At 34.2% G+C, this 19,985-nt stretch overlaps 1 protein-coding gene across 1 annotated transcript in view; it reads left to right on the top strand.

The window, feature by feature from the left end:
* Positions 1-362: 362 nt before the first annotated feature.
* Positions 363-19,985, top strand: part of Hmx (H6 family homeobox) — a 35,619-nt gene continuing 15,996 nt past the window's right edge. The window contains exons 1-2 of the mRNA XM_088273073.1: positions 363-2,251; positions 18,141-18,259. Of these exons, the coding sequence (XP_088129199.1) occupies positions 1,605-2,251; positions 18,141-18,259 (766 nt within the window). The 5' untranslated portion in view covers positions 363-1,604. The remainder of the gene's footprint in view (positions 2,252-18,140; positions 18,260-19,985) is intronic.

Here is a 19,985-nt window from a genome sequence, read left to right as displayed (position 1 = left end):
GTGACTGAAACTTATTATTAGTGTCAAATAGTGTAATCAGTTTAATGAATGTGATATTGGATTATTTTAATAATTTATATGTGAAATTCTTTCGCTTATATGACATTTGATTTATTGTACAACAGCTCTGATTTTGTCGGATGCAATACCTCTAAGTGGTTGCATGTCTGTCGACAATTCAATGGATCGGATGTTGTATAGACTGTGGGGAAACGCTGCCCGAGGCTTGCTGTTTTGTCAGTAATACTCTGTGTTCGATGAATTAATCGCAGGTGAATGCTATCGGTTTACAAAGCATTTTGTTTACAAACGACAAACATTCATTTGACAAATTTAATGCTGCGGTTGGGATAAATACGATTTATTGGAAACAAGACGTACAAATTGATTCCTACGTTGATGATTTTTAAGTTGTAGTAACATATACGTTACTTTATTATAACAAGATCGAAGAAAGTTAATTAAGCGCAAAAGATCTTTCCGCTCTTTTCAAATCAGTAAAGTCTCGAGGATAATACGAAGCGAAAAGTCATCCTGGCATTTATACAGAAAAACATTGAGTAATCGATATCCCAGATTACCCGGAGAAATAAAAAGATTGTGTTACATCAAATAAAGCGAGAGCAATCGACAATAGATTGTTCAAAATCGTTTTCCCTACAAAAAGATATTAAATTACATCGCGACCGAAAGCCACCCTCGTTCATTGCGGCTAGCAAGGGTTTAAAAAGCACAAAAAATAATACAAAGGAGCTTAGAAAGTAATCATAGTTTTAATCGCCGATAAGATCAGGCGACATTGTCGTGTTTTGACGGAAGAGACCGCATCAATTTTGTTACTCGATATATCTGATCCATCTGTGTGGAACCCACGAATGAAATAATATGTCAGAGAAATATAGATCTTCGATAAGCGGTGGCAAATTGGATCGAGAAATTATGCTGCTAGAATGCGCTTTTGAGTAATGTGGGCACTCTGTTCGAGGGAAGGAATTAGCCTTTTGAATATTCATGACTCCTAACAGCCCCAAGCGCATTTGAATATACCAAAATTTGTTGTCGTGGACTGTTAAACTCTTCTGCCAAAACATTCGGTCCTATCTTCGCGGGCCATCTCCGGAGCAGATGTTTTCTATGGCCGAACATAGTTCCAAATTATAAAGTGGGTAATGCAATAAAGTTTTCGGGGTGCGTTTGAATATTCAATAGAATTAACGACGGTGGGTCGCTTAATTTGACTGTTGAACACAATTTAGTGCTACTGATTTGAAAGATAATGTGGTTTCATCGCGACCAGACACTGTGACTTCGGTGCTATTTGACTTTGTTAATACTAGATAAATTATTCATATTAAATGTAATTAAATACTTTGTGATTAAAGCGTAGCGATAATATTAGGGGTGTAACTAGAAGAATAATATTGAATTAAACTACCGGTGGAAATAATTGGATTTTGATAACAAACAAATTAAACCTTTTGACGTACTTCAAAAAGGTAAAAAAACAAATCCAAATTCAACATTTTGACGCAGTTAAAAAAACAAAAATAAGAGCAAATTAACAACATCAAAAAAAGGAATTTTTATATAAATTTTAAGGCAAAATGAATTCTCCTTCGTCTCAAGATGAACGCGATATTGAAGTCAATGTTGTCTCTGAACCTAATAGTCCAGAACCTCCGAGTAAATTTAGGTCAGTCAACATCCTGATAGCTCCAAACTCTCCTCAGAACGTCGCTCAGAACTACACCATAAACGGAGGAAGGAAGTCCCCAATATTCATTCCAAAGTCACACGAAAACAAAACATTAGAAAACAACAGTCTAACAAAATATAGAAATAACCCAGACTTGAGCAGTTTTAGATCCAGCAGCCCTAAATTCAATTATTCTCCAGAAAATAAAACCGAACAATTAAAAATACTGACAAAAGATCGCGGAAGTAATTTCAAAATTAAAGACATGTGTGAACTCTCTCCAGTGGGCAAGGACAAGGAAAGTGATACTCACATAAGTGCCAAGTTGAAGGAAGAGATCAGTAAGGATATTACTCCGAACTCTCCCAAGATGGCTGGAGGCCAGACGTCGGGATACACTTCTTTCTCCATCTCCAGTATCCTGAGCAGGAGTGAGCCAAGGAAGCAGGGTCTGCAAGGACTGCCGAGACCTGGTAGTCCACCCAGAGGAGTCTTGGAAGCAGCTGCTCTAGCTGCTCATCATCTGCAGTGTTCTGATGCTGCAATGCTATCCAGGTATTTTGCTGACCATGGTTACTTTTTATGCTCTATACCAACAACCACGTTGTACATACTTGTGATTTCTAAATGATTCTTCTTCTCTGTCTTACTCCTCATTACTGAAGGTTGTGACCCTTGTCGAAGCAATGACTCTTCTTCAGTTATCCCTTGACTGCACTGCACGTGCTATATAATAATAGCGCTTCAATCATCGAGGTGCCTTCTGCTGTCTTAACTTGATCGATCTATCGTGTGGGGGATCTAGATAATTATGTTTGATCAAAGATGCTGCATCATAAGGGTTTTTTCTTTATATAATGTACTGCATTGTGTTGTTGTCTTTCTATGTCGTGGTTAAAACTTTTTGCTAGGGTTTTTGCATCATTTGTTAAGATTGTGATAGGTTTGTATGAAGAAAAAAAATCACAAGATGCAGTAATAAAATGTCGATGAATAATGGTTGAGTGGGAAATGCGGTGGCTGAATATTTTCTTCAAATGACTTGGCACTGTACGATGAATGACTAAGAAAGTATATTTGGCGAATGTGAACGGGAGAATAGAAAAAGGAAGGCCAAAAAAGACTTGGCATGATCAGATGGTGTGTCACAAATCTGGTGGTGTCACCAAAAGTCTGCGTAATCGGAGGGCATGTATGACTAGATGTATGGATGTGAAAGAAGCGAAGAGTGTGTTTCTACGGAAGAGTGTGGCGTTCCATCTTCTCTGACTACCCCTACGGAGTTACGTCGTGATGTTAGTAGTAGTTGTAGTAGTAGTGAAAACCATAAGTATTTAATGAATATGATCATGACTAATATCATAGAATTTTTTATTGTAAAAATACAATCTATCATTTGCTAGACGCTATGCGTCGGCGTCGCGTCCGAGGAAAATTCTGAAAAAAGTTGACAAAGCTGCAGCCATCCCAGGATGCCTGAAAAATTCTAAATGGAAAAATCATGGAAATGGATTTACAAAACTTGTGTCCGACCCATCATGACGTATGGAATCGAAAGTAGAGCGGACACTGTTGGCACAAAAAAACGCGCTTAGAGTGTCAAAAATGAAGACCCTAAGAAGCATATCAGGCAAGAGTTTTCGAGATATTAAAAGCTGTACCACCGCATGCCCAGATCTGATACCGAAGCATCTAGGCTTCCTGACAGATCTGCTCTTGCTAAGCAATTTTTTAAACTAAGTTGTGAAATTTATTGAAAATGTGAAACAATATAAAATTGTATCCCGATTTTACTGTGAATTAACATTTAAAAGCTTTCAATATGTCACTGCCAATTTTAATACATACAAGATTGTAAGTCCATCACCAAATTACCAGTACCCCAGTGTAAGTCTTCGAGAGTAAATAACGCCAGGATCAGGGAAATATGCGAGATCGAAGATGTCGTTAGGTAGGGAAGTTAACGAAGGAGACAATGGTATGCGCATGTGAGGAGAATGGAATCATCTAGACTCCCCCACATCGCAGTGTACGGCCAACCCCATGGTAGACGACTCCCGGGCAGGAGACTTATCCCTCTTAAAAACAGGCCACAAGGCCTACAACAATATGAAGAAGAAGAAGAAGTACGATACGGACATCACATACAAATAAACAATATAAAAACCTTCTGCTCAATAAAAAAAAGCCTCTTTATCTCATCAGTAGATGTCTCTAGTGAAAATTCTAGTGATTCAAGTACAATGTTTCAAAATTGGATCATATATTTATATAGATAGTTCCAAGAATTTGAGTAGTGTGAATGTCAATCACGGGTAGAATTGGTGAATGTTACACGTGTGAAAAGTGATCACTTGAGCCTATGACGATCGTAAGCCCTGTAAATGCCCAGACTTCCGAAAATGAAAAATAACTCCTATAATTGGAGATAATCCAGATTTGTGAACAAGCATTTGAGCACACTCAATTGTTGTAAATTAAAAATATATTTTAAAAAACAGTACTTTGTAAGATTTTTTTTAGTTAAGGTATTTTTCATAATTAAAATGTAACTTTGTTTTAAAATCACTATAAATATTTTATTATAACTTAATAATAATGTCTACCGGTTTCGAAGCTGACCGCTTCTTTATCAAGACTGTTAGACGTTAAAACTAAGTTATAATAAAATATTTATTGTGATTTTAAAACAAAGTTACATTTTAATTATAAAATGGAAAATCCCAAAGTTAGTGCATCAAATATAATTTATAAGGTATTTTGCATTCATTGTTATGTTCAATACAAGTGTCGCCTAAAGTAAGCGAGTAATTTAAGGCTGTCAAATTACCTAAATACACCCTCGTTCAACACTCAGGACATTTCTTACATCCTGTCCGCATCCTTTCCGTCCCTTCTCTCGTCTTATTACCCTGCCAAGGGGATGTCGAGGGATCGTAAAGGACTAGAAACCCTTGTAAGGGAAGATCCTTTCATTTCTCAAGGAAAACAGACAGTTTTAAATGAGTAAACAAGGATTTTGCGTCGCTTTTTATAGTACTAATATCAGTTTTTAACGCAATGAAGAAATCAAATAGATTTTCTTTTTTTTTCCAACACTTATCAGTACCTAATGGTGCATAGGGCACTGCATCGTATTGACACAGTGTTATCTTGATCGCTAACACATTAAGGAAAGGTGATCAGCCCTCCGCTTCCGGCACCAGACCAGGGTAATGTTGAATAAATATTATAGTGAAAAAATCACTCATATTTATTTGACCCCCCTGGGAATCGAAGCCGGGACCGCCAGTACGTGCTGATCATTAGGTACACTAAGGAGGCGGACTTTTTCAGTGTAATATTGGTTTTCAACAAAACGATGAAATCAAATTGATTTTCTCTTTTTTTAACACTTGTCCATACCCAATGGTACATAGGGCACTGCATCGTATTGACGTAGTGTTATCTTGATTGTTACTTATATGAAAGCACACTCGTGCGCTTCAGGGGGCAGTCCAGGGTATAACTATTAGAGTGTAAATTCACTTTATTTATTTTCTCCCCCCCCCCGGAAATCGAACCCAGGACCTCCAACACGGTAGCTAAACACGCTAACCATTACACCAAGGAGGCGGACCAACATTCTTTTTTAACTGAATAAATTATCAAACTAAGCAGCAACAAAAAAAATGTTAAAAAATGAAATGCACTGTGACTTATATATCACTAAATTGACACGAGTAGAACAGGTGGAATTGTGAATGTTATACGAGTGTAAAATAATCACTTAAGGTCAGAAACCCTTTAAATACCCAGACTTCCATATTCTTCTTTATTTATTTTGAGATGTGAATATAAATATCTCCAATAAACTCAGATTGGTGGACAATGATTTAAACATACACAAAACATTGTGAATTTAATGTAATTTTAAATTATTTACGTAATCAAACAAGAGAAAAATTTGGCTTGAAGTACTTGTTGAAATAATTGGCGGGTATGTGTGAGGATATTCATGAATGTAGAAAATTTGAAGAATGTTTGCAAATACAGAGTAGTGCGGCTTTCTATTCTCTCTGCCTACCCCTGCGGCGAAGCGGAGTAAATCTTTCAGTTGAACGGTGGGATAAACCTTTTCTCTTTCTAACCTGGACCAAATGGCACATAGGGCACTACATGGCATCGATGCAGTGTCACATCAGTCGTTAAGTAATTTAACCCAAGTTGATAAGCTCCGCGCTTAGGGTACAAGTCCAGAGTGATATTAAATATATACACAGATATGACTTCCACTGAAATTGCATTTATGTACTGATTTAAACAGAAAATATTGATCTCTGTTAGTTGAACAAGCGGCTCGCCGGCCTAAGTCAAATTTAACAAGAGGCTCGCAATAAAAAAATATTGGAATGAATTCAAATATGTTTTTCATAATATTTTCTCGGCTTTCCTTGGCAGTTTTTCCTATTTTTCACTAAACGAAACTAAAGCCTACTGTATGGACTGACTTGTTACCAAATATAATATCAATTGTTCATGAAATATTTTTTAATTTCTTTTAAGTATTACTCACTGTGCGCTTGTTAATTTATAATTCAAGTTTAATAAGTCACATATAAGAATGATCGTTTTAGTATGGTATTGCATAGAACATTCGCCGTTAGCCGATGTTTTATTTATTTCTTTAGTATTTCGATTCAGAAATCAAACAAGTGAGAGTGTTTCGCCAGCTCGGCTCGGAAGCGCTTCCATTTTGACGTCGTATTGTGCGCAAATCGGGGAAGCAATCGCTCGCGTCAGGGTGTAGTATGAACTGTGGGGTGTACGATGTAGCGCACACTTCCGTGCGCGCCGTGCTTGCAGCGAATGGTGGCGTATTGAAGGAATCCGCCGCGATAATGGCCAAAATGGCGGAAGAAACGTCGAACAATCGCCCGTTCGGGAAAATTCCGGACGATAGCCCAGAGTAACGCAGGACCGGACTTTAAAAAATGTAAAATTACCGTGGCAAGTAGGTACTATCATTGGTACTCCCTAAGACCAACACAGGTACAATTAATGAGAAATAAAAACAGTCTCCGAAATTAGATACGTTTTGTAATTTAAAAAAAAATTGCCCGAAAATCCTCTACTTTTAGAGGCTGGTCTGCAGGTAGGATAGTAAGGACAGGGAAGGTAAATATGAAAAATACATTATAATCACCCAGACCAATTGAAAATAAATGTTTCTGGAATTTATTTTAAAACAAGGCGGGAAATCGTATCCGAGATGCCAGTTTTGCAATTGAGAGTCTATCCAACTACGCTACGGCACCTGCCTCAACTATTTTTTTTACTTTAACATTGACAAAACCCGGTCACTGGTCAAATAAAATAAATGTAAAAAATACTACTTGGTTGTTATTTTATTAAAACCAATTAACTTTCACACAATTTCCCCACAACGGAAGGCAGAGAGTCTAGAACGTCATTCTAATATGTCCTTATTACATTACATGCGCATACCATTGTTTCCTTCGTTGCATTCCCCACCGAACGACATCTTTGATATCACATATTTCTCTTATCCTGGTGTTCCTTATTTTGTCTCGTAGACTCTTGCCAAATAAGCTTCTTAGAGTCTTCATTTCTGACGTTTATTTCATTTTTTTAATAAAAATAAAATAACAATAAATATTTAGTGTACTGGCGAAAAACACCAACTCGAAAATATGCAATTTTTAATTAATGATGCATGTTATAAAGTTTTCAACGTTCCATAATCTGGCGAAATACACTAAGTATTTTAAAATGTCATATATACTCGTGTATGTGGTTTTAAAAGTAAATTCAACATTAAATTTATTAACGGGTTTTTTATTCAGACTATAAGCTGTAAATAACAGTGATTATTCAAACAGAGATTTAAGAAAAATCGTTTTTTGCCAGTATACTCACGATATATATTGGATATTTTTTAATTCTTTATAATCTCTAATTTAAATGCAACTTTGTTTTAAAATCACTATAAATATTTTATCATAACTTAATTATAATGTCTACCGGTTTCGAAGCTAGCCGCTTCTTTATCAATATTGATTTAATAACAGAAGCGGTTAGCTTCGAAACTGGTAGGCATTATAATTATGTAATAATGAAGTATTTATAATGATTTCAACGTTAACAATAATGATTTTAACGTTTACAATAATGATTTTAACTTTGTTTTAAAATCACTATAAATATTTTATTATATACTCAACTATAATATCTACCGGTTTCGAAGCTAACCGTTTCTTTATCAATATTGATTGATTAATAGAAGCGGTTAGCTTCGAAACTGGTTGACATTATAATTATGTGATAATAAAGTATTTATAATGATTTCGAAACAAAGTTACATTTTAATTATAAAATGGTAAATCGCAAAGGTAGTGCTTCAAATAGAAATTATAATCTTTATAATCTCTCTCATTTTTATTATATTTACAGTTTTTTCTCAATTAAAATCCAACTCCAGTCCTGTTCTATGGCAGGGAGTGGAAAATATAGAAAACGATGGAACCAAAAATGGGAAAGCGATTGTACTGTGAAAGACAAAATGTCTCAGTACGGAATAAGAAAATGGAAAATATCTTCCGTTTTATAAAATTCTTTGTTTGCAAAGTACCTGCCATTTAAGGGTAAACATCTACTTTAATTTTGTAAATTGCTTCAAGTGTTCCCATTGTTATAAAAAAAAAACATTAAAACGATGCTTATAAAAATCTAGTGCAATTTGTTTTTAGATTTAACAACAATAAGTATGTTTTATTAATATTAAACACTTGAATAATCCACTTAATTGAGTTTTATTTTATTTACGACTTGTTTCGAAAACGACAATTGTTTTCATCTTTTGGTACAAATTAAAACTAATGAATAAAAATATATTTAGGTGTATATATAGGTTAATAAATATAGGTAGGGAGGTTGAGGAAAAACATTATTTGTAAAAGGAAACATTGATAATAATGGTGACGTATTTTGAAACAGTATATTATTAATTATTGTTTTATCTGAATTTATATTTTTATGTATTTCTAAATTTTCTAAATTATTCATAACTTGACCTTTATTTGTAACAGAGTGTAATAATTTAAGTGTATGAGAGTCAAATGAGTGGTTAGTTTCCATGATATGATTTGCAAATTCCGAAAAATAATTACTTGTTAGTCCACGACGATGTTCTCTAATTCTAATTCTTAGACTTCTCGCAGTTTGGCCAGTATATTTTTTATCGCAGTTGATTAAGTGGATTATTCAAGAGTTTAATTTTAATAAAATAATCATGTCATTCCACAAAGTTAATGCCGAATCAATAAATAATATAAAAATAAGTATTATAAATTGAGCGCTAAAACAATATATTATCAGAAACCTTTTATATATATTTTAATTTCACACACTTATTTATTGTCACACGTGTTTTGATGTATTCAGTATCAAATCAAAAATGGAAATATATTATTACAATAAAATACAACGAAAATAGCACACACAAACAATTTTACATACAAGGGTATTCCTGAAAATACCAAATTATCATTCCAAGGCTTACGACCTACCTTGGCTGGCTTAAATGATGAGTTTATATTTTAACATAGATCTAAACATGAGTTATTATTTTATACATTTATAAAACCTACTATTTTTTGACATCTCATCAAATATGAAGAAGAATATGGAAGTCTGGGCATTTACGGGGCTGACGACCGTCATAGGCTGGTTTAAGTGATCACTTTACACACATGTAACATTCACCAATTCTACCCATTATTGACAATCACACTACTCAAATTCTTGGAAATTCTATATATATGAACCAATTTAGCAACCTTGTTCTTGAATCACTAGAACTTCACTAGAGACATCTATTGGTGAGATGTTAAGAAGCTTTTTACTAAGCAGAAACTCTAATATTAGTATGTGAGGTCCAAATCCTGGATTATAATCACACACATGAGAAACGCCAGAAAATACCATTCAGCCCCGTAAATGCCCAGACTTCCATATTCTTCTTCATCTTTGATGAGATGTTAAAAAATAATATGAAAATAACTCACAAATAACAAGTATTTGGACACACTCAAAATGTTGTAATCTAATCACATGTCTTAAAGATCAAGTTTCATCATTTATTCGTTTACTATGCACCCTTGAGCTCAAATGAGAGTCACTAGAAGAGGAAAGGTTTTCTTACTAAATAGTAGATCCGGTCATTCAGTTTCAAGCAATTCGGTATCAGGCCATTCGGTATTATTTCTTGAATGTTTTTCGCAGATTGTGGCACATTTTATAAACTTTATAAAATAAAACAACTTTGCTTTAACCACTTTTAATTGGTGCACTTTTTCCAACCGGTTTCGACAAGAACCTTGTCATCCTTGTCATTTAGTAGTTTTTTTCCCGTTTTTTAAATCACATTTTTAAATCATATTTTCATATTTTCATATGGTGTTTTTTCGGAGTGAGTGGATGTTTTTGGTATCGTAAGGAAAGGGTAATTAACTATAACCTAACTATGAGTATTTCAATATTTTATAATTTGTACATAAACCCTGAGGATGACAAGGTTCTTGTCGAAACCGGTTAGAAAAAGTGTCCCAATAAAAAGTGGTTAAAACAAAGTTGTTTTATTTTATAAAGTTCATTCGGTATTGGGTCATTCGGTGTTAGGCCGTTCGATATTAGGCCATTCGGTATTCGGCCAGCTACCCTACTCGGTTTTCGCTACTCATTCCACACTACGAAACCCAGAGGCTTGTGGCGGCTTTGTTTCAGGAGAAACCAAAAACCTTTGGCCTAATAGTGGAGTACTAACCATGGCGCTTTATAAATTTAAGGTGCGGTCAGACTGGGCATTTAACTCAGCTCCAAATTACTAGTGGCGATCGGGCACTTAAGTAAAATGTATCGCGGTTAGATGGCTACTAGAAGGCTCGGATATATCGGCGATGAGTGCTTAGGATCTTGTTAAAACCACCTGAAATAGGTACTAAAAATAACATGAAAAATTGTTCGTCAGTAATTCAACAAATCGGAAGGATAATTAAATTTTTAAGATTTTTTTCAGCTTTTTATATTATACATAATAAGAAATTAAATACCTAGGTATAACACTTGAAATACCATGGTTACATTAGTGAACTAGTAGAACGAATAAGAAAATGCATATATATATATATATAGTAGTTTTTATTAACTAACTAACTAACTAACCATCACGCCGCTTCCCCGCAGGGGGTAGGCAGAGAATATAGAACGCCACACCTCTCTGTCCTTGAAAACATTCTTCGCCTCTTCCACGTTCATGCATCTCCTCGTACATACCCGCCGATTGTTACGACTCCTAACCTGACCACTTTCAAGTATTTGGCATACCTGATCGTGCCATTATTTACAATAGTTTTTATTATTTACACAAATATTTCCATTTCATACTATTTCTGTGAGCCTTGGCGGCTTTATTATTAGAAATAGGTATCAAATTGTAATAGCGAGGGTTCGAACCAAGAAACTCTGACTTAAGATTCCGCGACACTAATCACGTGACTACAACCCGTCACGATGGAGGTGTTTTAGTTAAAGAATAAATGTTTCTAGACACAGGCATTTTGTTATATTTTTAATCGATTATAAACGTAGGTATTAAAAGCTATATATAATCTACCCTAATAGAAAAGGTCTCGCACAGCAGACGCAGATGCCGACAGCCTTTATTATTTTGCAAGAATAACTCGTTACAAGAGGGTACGCCGTGATTGGATGATTGGGGTGTGGTTGCTCCCCCTCCAGCGCGGCCGGGGGAGGAGGGTGTGAGGAGAGGGGATCGCATCCCCTCCACGAAACCTTTTACAGAATCCACCCTCTTACCCCCCGCCGTACCGACACTGCAGAGATTGGAAACTGACTAAATCGGGAAACGAGATTTATTTTGGTATTTGTAATATTTGTGATTCAAACATAAATACATATATTAAATAAGCTAGAAGAAAAAAAAAACACTAAATGATCAATAAACCTTGTACATAATAAGCAAGGTAAATAATAAATGCAATTCCCACCTAAAAAAAATGTTTCTGTCCGTCTCCATAGTGTAATGGTCAGCACGCTCGGCTACCATTCTGGAGGTCCCGGGTTCGATTCCTTGGGGGGGTCAAATAAATACAAGTTATTTTTTAACTCTAATATTTATTCAAAATCACCCTGGACTGGTACCTGAAGCGGAGGGCTGATCACCTGTCCTCCGTGTGTTAATTAATGATCAAGATAACATTGCGTTTATATGCAGTGCCCTATGCACCACTGGGGTGCGGATAAGGGTTTGAAGAATATTTGTAATTTTCAACTAAATTCAAACTTAATAAATCGCGTCACTCCAGGGGTAGGCAGAGAGAATAGAACGCCACAAAAATCTATCTTTACAAATATTCTTAGCCTCTCTAACATTCATGCATCTTTACATACAAACCATCCCATTATGCCAACTTCTGAACTGACCACTTTCAAGTATTTGAAATATTAAATCACTCCAAGTTTTTCTCGGTGTTCCTATACTCGTAATTTCAACAATATTGGCATCAGAAATTTTTTATACTGTTTTTTTTTTCATCATACATTTGCTCTAAATGCTCAAGCCATTTCACACACCTTTCTAAAATGTTCTCGTTTTTTCGCACATGCGTCTGAAAGATCACATTTCGACTGCATTCAGTCTACTTTCACCCTTCATTTGATAAATCCTTGCTTCACATCTATACATTAGTGTTGGTTCTAAGATTCCATTGTGTACTGGCAGTTTAAATTTCAATGATAGGCTTATATTTTAAAAACTTTTTTATAATCTAGGCATTGGGGCAATATTTATCTGGCGGAATATCGAATAAAACATCTTTTAAACACAGCCAAGAAGGAAAAATATTTTTGCTGCTACGGGTAAAACTTAGAAAAAAATTAAGAGCAATCCCTCTATTGCTTAGTGAGACTTAAGATTTTGAACAAATAAACATTTAAACTTTTATTTAAATATATGTGTAAATCCATTACATACCCGTTTGTACGTATGATGTCCGCCTCCATGGGGTAATGGTCAGCACGCTTGGCTTCCGCTCTTGAGGTCTCGGACTCGATTCTTAGAGGGGGGGGGTGAAATAAATAAAAGTGATTTTTTCACTGTAATAATTATTCAATATTACCCTGGACTGATACAAGAAGCGCAGGGCTGATCACCTCACTTTTATGCAATTAACGATCAAGATAACACTCTGTCAATAACATACAGTGCCAATAACATACAGTGCAGTTTTAACTCTTATTTGCACCCTTGGGTGCAAATAAGAGTTAAAAAAAGAAGAAAAGAAAATAGTTTTAATGTATAAAGCAATATGGTGTATTTTGAATGTATAATTACAATATGATATATTTTGTACGTATAAATACAATTCGGTATATTTTAAATGTTTAAATACAGTATGGTATAAATACAGGATGGTTCAAAACTTCTGCAACATCCCTCCGGCATCAAACTTAGCAACTGTTGAAGTACGCAAGCAGCCAAAACACTTTTCTGGAAAACAAACTCCCTCCGGCGAGGCGCACTTAACGAAAGCTATCGACGCTGGTACGTACCAGATCCCTTATACGGCGGTACAGGGCTACTGAAAACTGAAAACTGAAAACACCAAGCTTCTGATAAATATGTCGTCTTTCGCTTGTCTGCACTCGATGCTGTTAGGGCAGTGAAATTAGTTGATATAGTGTTATACCAATCATAAATTCCTTAAAGTGTTTTGAAGGCATGAACATATGTGAGTATATGTTTTACTTGGCTTAGCCCGCCTTTAGGATTATCGATTGTATTTTTCAAAATATGAATAGTATAAAAATGTTAATTTTTGAAATTGTGAAAATAGATGCAAATATTTTTTTTGATATGTTTTATTTATTTGAAAAGTTTGGTAATTTTACGTCTTTTACAAACTTAAAATAAAGCGTGTTTTTTAGACAAAGTAATTATGTATTTAGGTTTTTCTGAAATACATATTTAATATTATATTTTGACATCTCATCAAAGATGAAGAAGAATATGGAAGTCTGGGCATTTACGGGGCTGACGACCATCATAGGCTGGTTTAAGTGATCACTTTACACTTTACTTTGAACGTTTGCTATAACGCACATACATATATGTAGTTATTTTTATAATACCTAATAGAATTCGTTCAATTTAAAATCACTTTTCCAAAAAAAATATCGAAAATCATGGTTTTCATCCCTTGCCTTGTTGTTTATAATCGTATAACATATAGTCTGATGATGTCGATAACGACGATACCCGGCCACTAGTTAAATTAAATAAAAGTGGAAAATACTGTACAAATGTAGTACTACCAAGAAATATCAGTACAAAACTTAAATCGAATACAACGGCTACTATATTATGGATTTTATTAAATTATAATTTATTTTTCTAGTAATTCAGTTTCGCATGCCCCTGTAGTTTCGCCCGAACAAGTACATGTACTTAAGGGCTCCCTTAATTGGTTAATATTTCAATACTGTTGTCTCAATCCCTTTGGGAAGCGTTGTTAAGAAAGGTAATTCGCTGTCATTAATAATTCACCCTTCTAGAAAATCTTAGCTGAATTAACCACCCTTCCACTCGCAACAGTCTAATAACATTTTTAGCATTTAAACAAAACAATCTGAAGCTGCCTCTTTGCGATAGAAGATTTGAGAATTAACTAAGAGAGATCTGCTTCTCACATATACGAAATAGAAATTACTGAGTGTTATTTTTATTATTAATCGGTTATATTTTGCTTATGAAAAGCAATGTTTACTTTGTGGTATAGTAATATAACACTCTCCTTATCATTCATCGTTCACTTTGTGTAATACCACTTTATTAGACTCGATTTCGATTCGTGACTACCGATTTCAGAATAATCATTCCATCATCAGGTCATTAAAATAAAATAAATTTATTACCGTCTGACATTTGTACAAAAAATAATAATTTAAAATCAATAAATAAAAATTTACCCATAATAAAAAAATCAACTGAATTTAATATTAAGTCCACTGTTTAAAATATTCACGTTGTGATTAATTTGTCTTCTTTCTCACTTTCAAAGTTTTATTTTTGTATAAATGTCAGACCATAATAATTTTATTTTATTTTAATGACCTGATGATGGATTGATTATTCCGAAACCGGTATTCACGAATCAGCATTTATTAAAGTGGTATTACACCAAGTGAATGATGGAGAATGTCAATAATCGGTTATATTATTTTTTGTTTAAGTGATCACTTTACACACGTGTTACATTCACGAATTCTAACCATGATTGACAACCACACTAATATATATTTGTTGAATTTCGAAACACTGTGCATTGGTGAAATGAAAGAAGCTTTTTATTAAGCAGAAGCTCATGTCAAAAAATAATAAAAAACCACTCCTATAATTGGAGATAATCCAGATTTGTCAACAAGTGACAAATCAAATTTTCAAAGTGTCAAATTTGACACACACAAAACGTTGTATCTGATTTCTTATTACACACCTACTTTATGAAAAAATGAAAAATAACTGTGAAAAAGTGTGATTTCATATCACAAACCTACTTTGCAAATCGAAATATGTATCTGAAAAGAGCTAGAGTCATCATAAGAAATAAAACAGCGATATACGACGATACAAAATAATTGATTCGTTCACGTAAATATTGATTTTCCGAAACGATCCATCACATTACTTCAATCGCAGTAAGTATTAAGAAGATTGCTTTTACGTGTTTCTCTTCACTTCCTAACGTTTGAGCGAAACGTTTGCCACCTCTAGGGATATCCGAACTTTGAATCCGGAAGTATTTCCCGATAAAATATTTAGTGTATGTATATGTGTATGTATATGTGTATATTTATATATATATATATATATATATATATATATATATATATATATATATATATATATATATATATATATATATATATATATATATATACATATAATATTATTTTTTGACATCTCATCAAAGATGAAGAAGAATATGGAAGTCTGGGAATTATTCGGGGCTGACGACGGTCATAGGCAGGTTAAAGTGATCACTTTACACACGTGTTACATTCACCAATTCTACCCATTATTGACAACCACACTACTCAAATTCTTGGAAGTCCTATATATATAATTCAATTTTGAAACATTGTTCTTGAATCACTAGAACTTCACTAGACATCTTTTGGTGAGATGAAAAGAAGCTTTTTATTTAGCAGAAACTCTTTTATTAGTATGTGAGCTCCGAATCCTGGTCCACACACATGAGAAACGCCAGAAAATATCATTTTCATTTTAATTATTTATGCTTATAATGTGACCAGATAATTTATTTACAACCTTTTGGAGTGTGTCCAAATACTTGTTCACAGTATTTGGACACACTCAAAATGTTGTAAGTCATATTAACATGTGAACCGAAAACAAAAGAATGTTATATCTACCGGTAAATTGGTAACTAGAAATAAACTATATTCACAGATAACCGATCTACCAAAAACCAATAATTCATTCCCTAGGTGTTACCAAACAAATATTCGCTCTGGAGTTAATACAGATATTCGAAAGTTAAGTTGTACTTGAGTTAAGTGCCTTTCGAACCAGTTGTATAAGTATATGAACCTTACATAATGTAAAGCCGCTTATATACCCAGAGGAATTGGCTCTAGGTAAATGGAAGGCTAAATCAGGCGAGCAGGAGAGCCTCATAGCTTGTTCTACCCTTATCTTACCTAAGGGTAAGGGTGAGAAATTCCAACTTGAGTTAAGTGCAATCGATAAACACTAAGTGAATACTTAAGGCCGAAATATTGTAATTTGGAATTTGGTACTTATCGGTAATTAACCGATAAACAAGACTTGATAGCAGAGGCGGCCAGTGATTGAAATAGTCAGCGGTGCATTTATTTTTTTTTCAATAAATTCAATCATTTTGGGTTGTTTTAGAAACTCGTTTACGAATTAATTACAGCAACAAAATTTACAAAGCCCACTCCATTTTCTGCTTTATTATGTAATTTTTATAGATTAATCCACGTTTAATGAAATATTTTAATTTCTAGTCGTTGTTAAATTACCCTTAAATTTTGAATAATAGAATAAAAGCTCTGCTATCTACATTACATTCTTCACCTCTCAACATAAATGAAGAAGAATATGGAAGTCTACGCATTTACAGGACTTACGACCGTCATGGCCTTGGTTAAGTGATAAATCACTTTACACACGTGTAACATTTGCTTATTCAACCCATGATTTACAACCACACTACAAAAATTTTGGAACTCCTAGGTATATTGATCAAACTCATGACACAGTACATGTGGGTTCACAACAGCCATCTATGTTGGAATATAGAAAGCTTTTTTAAAGCAAAGATTCTTTCTATTGGTTTGCAATTTCTGAATGTCGGATTTAATTCACATACTGGAGACCCGCCTAAAAGCATGATTAAATTTTTTTTTGTGCAACTTATATTTGACCAGTTATTTTATTCTTAATTTTTTTAATTGTATGTCTATATGTTAACAAATTTGGATTATCTCCGCTAAGGAATTATTTTTTACATTTTTGACATCTTCACGTAGATGCAGAATAAAATGGAAATCATGTTTTCAGGCGGTCACTAGTATGTGAATTTTATCCATTTTCTTCTTGCGGGGAGGTATAGAAGAGAGTTTAACAATTGTTCTAAGGGAAGCTTTTTAAAAAAATTAAAAATAAAATACTATTCAAATTGAATCATAAATATTTATATAATTAATTATGTAAAAACATGTTGTGTATATGTCCACATACTGAAAAACCACATGTGCTTGTAAGTAGTAATTTTTTGTTTAATGTTTAATGTGGTTACAAAACCTTTTTTTTATAATTTTAATCAATTTTCTCAACATTTCTACGTACAATCTTAAAATTAAAAACGCAGCTCTCTTCAATAAAGAGACTGAGTTCTTCTGCTTGGAGAGGAATTTACATTTCTTAGTTATGTTTGTTGGAAAAACAATTTATTTTTATTGAAATAAAATAAACAAAAGGTTTTTTTAAACAAAAAGTGCATTTTTTACAAAAACGTGATTATTTACTATTTGGTGTCTTACTAGCTTAATATTGCCCTAAAAATCCCAAAGGATTTTAAACTTGGAAGTTTAATATATTGACTTGTTAAAAATGACTAACAGCGTTGGTGTTTATTTTCTTGCTAAGCAAAAGTGACTTAAATGGCCCTCCTGAACATTTTACGTTTTGTTAGTTGGCCACTTTCTCTTGTACGACTGCGATATGTAAAATTCATTTGATTTATTTGTTACCATTTTAATGTCTTCATTTTTTTAATTATGATGATATTTATGGATATTTTTTGTTTGTTTTCAGATTGGGTTTCATGTCACCTTTTGGGGCTCTGGGAGCTCGCTACGCCCCCTTGGCACCGGGCCCCTGGTGCGCCTGGGGAGCCCTACCCCCTTTGCTTGATAGGCCAAGCCCCAACCACGGTAAGGATTTTTTTAAATACATTTATTTGTTTGTATACACATTACAAATGTCTCTCGAGTGTAGAAAACATATCAAAGGCATTGCAGTCTTATACGACGACAGTACTGTATGCATTAGGGTAAATAGCTCATTTTCATATCTAATGATGTTAGACGGGGGTGTGTAAAGTCACCGTGGATGTTTAGTCTACATATACCATAAAAATATGCAATTTCTCAGAAGAATGTGTGACAAAACGATGTATGATAGATGTGCGAATAGTGAAATAAGGAAGGAATGCAAAGCTGAGATAAGCATTATCGATAAAATTAAGAAAGGTGTGTTGAGATGGTTTGGACATGTAGAACGAATGAGTGAGGAAAGAACGGTAAAACAAATTTATGAGGCGAATTTAATTAGGAAAAGAAGCAGAGGAAGACCGAGAAAAACATGGCACGATCAGGTATGCCAAATACTTGAAAGTGGTCAGGTCAGGTTAGGAGTCGTAACAATCGGCGGGTATGTATTAGGCGGAGAATGTTTGCAAGGACAGAGTGGTGTGGCGCTCTATTCTCTCTGCCTACCCCTGCGGGGAAGCGGCGTGATGGTTAGTTAGTTACCATATATATAGATAATTGCATAAAAGAACTGAATGGAAAATATTGGAGTAAAAATGATCAATATTTTGAGTGTGTTAAAATACTTACTTAGATTATCTCCAATTATAGTAGTTAATTTTCTTTTTTTTTTACTTTCGACCGTTGTAATGACCGTCGTACGTCGATGGTCGAAAGCCCCGTAAATGCTTAGACTCCCATATTCTTCTACATCTATGGTGAGATGTCAAAAAATAAAATAATCAATTTAACTGCTGACGAAACGTACTTTTTACCGATAGTAGAGAGGTTAGAAACGTCTTTGTAAAATAAACTTCGATGAATTTGGATCTATTTGAGGTTCTGTTTCTTCACTTGGCGACTGATTCAGGTGATATATATACGAATTCCAAAAGTTTGGTTATTAATCATGGGTAGTACGGTATTTGTTGTCCGCCTCCGTAGTGTAATGGTCAGCACGTTCGGCTACCGTTCTGGAGGTCCCGGGTTCGATTCCCAAGGGGGGGTAAAATAAATATAGGTGATTTTTTCACTGTCATATTTATTCAATATTACCCTGGACTGGTACCTGAAGCGGAGGGCTGATCACCTTTCCTTCATGTGTAAAACGATCAAGATAACACTGCGTTTATATGACGCAGTGCCCTATGCACCATTGGGGTGCGGATAAGGGTTTTTTTATTATTATTATTAGTACGGTAAATGTTACACGTGTTTGAAGTGATCACTTAAACCAGCCTACGACAGGTCGTTGGGCCCTGCCGTGGGACCTAAGCTTCTACATATATTCGTCTTCATCATTGTTAAAATTAAAGCATCTTCTTTAGTTTTAAAAATAAAAAATTGTTTTGATATTCATGCAACTCGTCATTCGAACAACCTCTTAGGACGAATAACTAAGCTCAGATATATGTTGCGACCTTCTACATAATTATCCATTAGTACATACATGCACTCATAAGTAAAACCAACTAAGCAATACAGTAAAACCTCGATATAACGGACCTCTATTTAACGATCTTCGGTGAAAGTGAATAAATTAAAGTCCAGGTGTAATTATTTTACTGTAAAACCTTTATACTGTAAATAGTTATTGTATCTATTGTATGTAATGTATATATTCTAAATA

This window comes from Brachycentrus maculatus, unplaced genomic scaffold, assembly GCF_059751285.1.
Source record: "Brachycentrus maculatus isolate JH-2025_06_01 unplaced genomic scaffold, ASM5975128v1 h1tg000543l, whole genome shotgun sequence".
Lineage (NCBI taxonomy): Eukaryota > Metazoa > Arthropoda > Insecta > Trichoptera > Brachycentridae > Brachycentrus > Brachycentrus maculatus.
The sequence above is the reverse complement of the archived record's forward strand: the minus strand, read 5'-3'. Positions and strand labels throughout refer to the sequence as shown.